The sequence below is a fragment of the Tupaia chinensis genome, unplaced genomic scaffold, assembly GCF_000334495.1.
Source record: "Tupaia chinensis unplaced genomic scaffold, TupChi_1.0 Scaffold147500_1, whole genome shotgun sequence".
Taxonomy (NCBI): domain Eukaryota; kingdom Metazoa; phylum Chordata; class Mammalia; order Scandentia; family Tupaiidae; genus Tupaia; species Tupaia belangeri.
In genome coordinates this window covers 537,334-542,267 of record NW_006207351.1, presented here as the reverse complement: position 1 = coordinate 542,267, position 4,934 = coordinate 537,334, and the positions used below count along the sequence as shown (strand labels likewise).

The following is a 4,934-nucleotide window of genomic DNA, read 5'->3' as shown; positions in this document are numbered from 1 at the left end:
CTCTTCCGAGACGTCAGGCGGTTGGTCACGGACGGCTTCCGGCGCAGAACCACATGTGTGGACAGGGACACGGGCTTCTTGTCCTCCTCGTCCTCCTCCTCGTCCTCCTCCACCCTGAACAGGCACTTGCGCCCGCTGGCTGCGGGCTTCAGGCTGGCGGGCGGCCCCGCGGACAGGGCTGGCCCGGCTAGCTCGGGGAGGTCGTCTCTCTTGGCCGAGTCACACAGGCCTTTGCTCCGGTGGCCGTTGAGGACGTTGTCGGCAGCCCGAGCAGGAGACTGAGGGACGGTGGCGTGGGACAAAGGCGTGGCCGTGAGGTCATCCTCCAGGTCCTGCGGCACGTCGATTTTGGTTGGCCACGACTGCCTGTGGGACAGATTGGGAGAGAAAAGCCATGTCACCGGATGCACAGACCAGGAGGCGTACGACGTGACGAAAGCCGCAGACTGAGAAGGGGCAGAAGCAGCAGCCCTGCAAACCCGCTCAGGGCCAGCGGTGACAGCGAGGTGCCCACCGCGGGCATGGTGCTCTGACCGCGGCTCCCTCAGGGGCTTCTCAGCCACGTGACAGCGTTCTCGTGGCTGCCGGGAAAGCTAAGGGCCAGAGCGGCCCCACCCCCACACACGAGCTTTCCAGACAAGAGAAACGGGGTCGCCACGAAGGCCAGACCCAGCCAGTAGCCCAGTGGGTTCTGCCGGCACAGCCACGAGGGAGGCTCCGTGCGTGCCCGAGGCTCCTGAGAGGCGCACGTGGGGGGGGCGTCCTGGACTCAACACGAGAACACGGGGGGAAGGCCGGTGCTGCACGGACCCTCAGCTCAGCACTGCCTTTCACTCACTCAGTCACACACGGGTTCACGCGAACCACCGCACAGGCGCCCGGGACAGCCAAGTGGATTTAAACGCCGACTTCACTCCCCAGTCTGGAGTTGGGCAAGTGACAAGAGCATTGCTGATCCGGGGGCCAGCCGCTGGTGCAGAGGGTAAGGTGCTGGATCCCACATGGCCAACCAAGGGGTTCAAGTCCTGGACCCAGATCTCGAGAAACACGCCAGGCGAGTGTGTGTGCGTGCGCAAAATCCCAAGAGACCTGAGAAGGGACCGCGTGGCCATCCCCCGGGGGGTGACTTCTTGCTTCCCTCTCTGTCTCCATCTCTCTCTGGCGCCTCCGTTGGGAAGAGCCGCCTGAATTCCCAGCTATGCTCTCTGCCGGGACAAGAGATGCCAGACGCTTCCCAACAGCCACTTTCCCTGTGACATTCCCACTTCACACCAACTCTGTAGTTCTGAAAACCAGGCCCAGGCAAACCTGGCCCAGGCTCCGTGCGTGCCCGAGGCTCCTGAGAGGCGCACGTGGGGAGGGCGTCCTGGACTCAACACGAGAACACGGGGGGAAGGCCGGTGCTGCACGGACCCTCAGCTCAGCACTGCCTTTCACTCACTCAGTCACACACGGGTTCACGCGAACCACCGCACAGGCGCCCGGGACAGCCAAGTGGATTTAAACGCCGACTTCACTCCCCAGTCTGGAGTTGGGCAAGTGACAAGAGCATTGCTGATCCTGGGGCCAGCCGCTGGTGCAGAGGGTAAGGTGCTGGATCCCACATGGCCAACCAAGGGGTTCAAGTCCTGGACCCAGATCTCGAGAAACACGCCAGGCGAGGCGGCTATGGAAGACCCCTGGGGACCTCACGGCAGACACGCCCGCTCAGGGTCACCGCAGGGAAGCTGGCGACCCACAAGCACCATCGGAGCAGCGTCTCCGGGCCAGGCTGTGAAGGCGGGGCTCCCACCCGTCCCCTTTCACAGATGAAGAAATCAATACAGAGGGTAGACGACCTGCCCGGGTCACACAGGCTTGCAGACGGTGACTCTGAAGATAGACGGGGACCGTGAGTGTGAGCTGCCCGGGCAGGCTCCCCTCGGCCACCTCGGGGCCCCATGGGCAGGCGTCCAGCATCCTCAGTCCCTGGCCTCTCGCGCGGAGGATGGAGGCACCACACCCGGTGCTGAGGTCCGCTCCCTGGGGACGTCAAGGCCTCCGGCAGCAGCCCAGACATACCCATCTCCACCCAGCCTGCAGGACCCAGTGCGTGTCTGGCCTGGTCCCAGGAGTCAGCACAGACGTGAGCTGCGACCCACGCCGCACGCCTGCCGTGCTCAGGCCACGTCAGCACGCTCGTGTCGCAGGGACCTCCACTGACCCCAGAGCCTGTGCTCCGGAGCAGGCACAGCCAACCACAGCCAGCCGCATGCACCGCGCCCCACTCCCAACGCCTGCCCGACTACCTAGAGTTTGTCCCTAACTTTCCGGCTGCGGTCGCCTCCGCAAGAGCCCTCCAGGGCGGGCTGCAGGAGGACACAGTCCACGGACGACCCAGGCACAGCCGCAGAGTGCAGACCCACCCGGCTCCAGAGGCCTGGGTCTCCCAGACGCGGCAGTGTGCCTATGCCATCCCTGAGCCAGCGTCTGAAACCGAGTCCATCCGGGCTTTAGGAGGCTTTGGGCTGCAGCTGCGGTGACTCCCACCACCCCCCGCCACCCTGCTCCCCGGAGCCCGCCACCACACGCCACTCCTCCAGGCTGAGCCCACCTCCTCCACTCCCGAAACCCGCCTCCCCCGCCCTCACCCGTGGATCCGAGTTCTTACCCAGTCGCAGGCCTAGGACTCTGTCCCCAACTGCAGAACCTTTGGGCCAAGTCCCTGCCACTTTCTGCCCAAAAGTGGGCAAAAACACCGCAGTCGCTGGGGGCAGGGGCAGTCTGCTGCGAGCCGCCCACACCAGGAGAGCGGTGCCGCCACCCCGCATCCGAGCAGGCACAGCCCCACGCTCCCAGCTGCGCCACGGAAAGGAAACGGCCCAGGCCTGGTGGCCTCTTCTCCAGAGAGACGTGGGCACCTGGCCGTGACGACCACCTGCCTAAGGGGACTCCTGCACACTGGGGCCTTGGGCAGACCTCCGCTCGCACTCTCAGTGCGGGCCTCTGTGTTCCCTCGAGTCCCCTCACTCCCTGGGGCTCCGTCCAGGCCCAGGCTGTGGCTAACTGTGTGACAGAGGACAGAGGATGACCCCCAGGTGTGGATGAGCTCCTGAATCCCCTCTCCAGGGAAACAGGACTTCGAGACCCTCGTCCCTGGGCGAGCTGTGGCGTCTGCGCCCCGTGGGCAGCACTGAGACGGTGCAGACGCCAGGAGCCGGGACTGCGAAGGCACCCTGGCTCTCAGGGTGGTGACAGTGACCACCGTGCACAGGCACGCATGTCCACACGGGGCTGGACGCAGGAGCCCGGCACTCGGGCCAAGCACCCCCGTTCTCAGCCCTCCGCGGGCCTGTGTGGACGAGTCCTGGAGGAACTGCGTGGTGCTGACCGACGCAGGGGGCCCTGCCTGCGCCTCAGGGTAAGTGGGCAGTGGCCCGGCAGGGGAGGAAGAAAGTGAGGGGCCGAAGTCGGGGGATGTGAGGAGCCAGGGGAGGAGGGGAGGCACCTGTCCGCTGCCCTCGGACGCGACGGGGGACCTGGTGGACGCGCTGCAGCAATGGCGCAGGCACGCACCTGTCTGCACACCACACGTCGGCCCGTCCACCTCCGCACCCGGGTCATGGCGTAGCTGCCCTCGCTGTCCACACCAGGCAGCTGTAACGGGACAGTCCGTGACCTCCGAGCAGCCAGCTCGCAGCCCGGCCTGCCTTGGCCCTGAGATGCTCCGGCAGCACGGGAGCACCTACTCATTTTTAAAGTTTCAGGTAACCGAGCGAAAACACGGCCCTGTCCCTGAAACGAGCACCTGAAGAACAGCCACATGGACACGTCAGACGTGCAGTTTCGCGTGTAGCCAGCAAGCCAGGGCTCCACGCTGGCTTCCTGGCTGGGCCAGCTGCCACGGCGCCTCCCCACTCAGCCCCGAAGGAGAAGGCGCCCTCGGGACAGAGGACCCCAGGGGACACGGCCTCTCCGACAGGCCGTCGGGTGTCCTGTGCGCTCTCCGTGAGGAGGCGTCAGAGCGCCAGGCCGCGCTGCACCGGCCGGCTCTCACCTGAACTGGGCCTTGATGTTGCTGGGGCTGGCGGACCGCTGCGTCTCCTTCTCCTGCTTCTCGCGCAGGATCCGCTCTGCCAGCAGGAAGTAGGTGGCCGTGATGTGGTTGTACCGGTTGGTCTCCAGCGCGCTGAGGAAGCAAGGCGACAGCAAGCGTGAGCAGAGCCACACGAGCACGGCCGACCCCCAAAGAGTACCCGAGATCGAAGCAAAGGGGAGTCCCTCCGACACGCCAGACGCCACCAGCGCACACTCCGGCAGTTACTGAGCGCGCCCCCAGAGCGCCACGGGACGTCGTGCAAGCGCTATCGGTGCGAGGGCGCTGGCAGCCTCCAGGGCACGGAGAGCCTCCCCGTCTGTGCCACACGGGAGCACGTGTGAGCATGAGGGCCGCTCTGAAATCAGCCACGGCTGTACTGTGGCACCCGGGTCCGCGGGCCTCTGAGGCGTGACAGAATTATTAATGCAGGGACGGCGTGTCACCAGCAGCTCTACCCTGAGTAAAGCCGCATGCTCACGCGTCCACATGGTGAGTAGCGCTCACTGAGCATCTGGGCCGGCCCGGTGTGGCCAGGTGCTGGGGCATGACCCCCACTCCCCGGCCCGGCCTGCCCCTTCTCCTACTGCTAGCCGGTCACGAGACAGCCTGGGAGGATGCAGGAGGCTCAGGAACCCCCAACTATGATCTTCAGCAGTTTGTAGCTCGTGAGGACAGTCACACGGCAAGTGTCCCTCTGCAGCCTGTGGACCGGCTGCAGCTGGGCGGGGTCTGAAGGGAGGGCCCTTCCGCTCCTAAAGGCAGCGTGCGGGTGGCTCCTTGGTGTGGCTCCTTAGCTGAGTACGGGCAGGGCGGTCAGCTCGTGTTCGGGGGCCACAGTGTCAGACATCGAGACCCC

The 4,934-nt window shown here is 65.8% G+C and overlaps 1 protein-coding gene across 6 annotated transcripts in view; it reads right to left on the bottom strand.

Annotated features, from left to right (window-relative positions):
- Positions 1 to 4,934, bottom strand: part of SNRK (SNF related kinase) — a gene marked incomplete at its 3' end in the record, with an annotated part of 40,857 nt that continues 35,923 nt past the window's right edge. For all 6 annotated transcript variants that reach the window (XM_027768799.1, XM_027768802.1, XM_027768797.1 and 3 more), the window contains 2 exon segments: positions 1 to 366; positions 4,037 to 4,168. In XM_027768799.1, coding sequence (XP_027624600.1) covers positions 1 to 366; positions 4,037 to 4,168 — 498 coding nt within the window.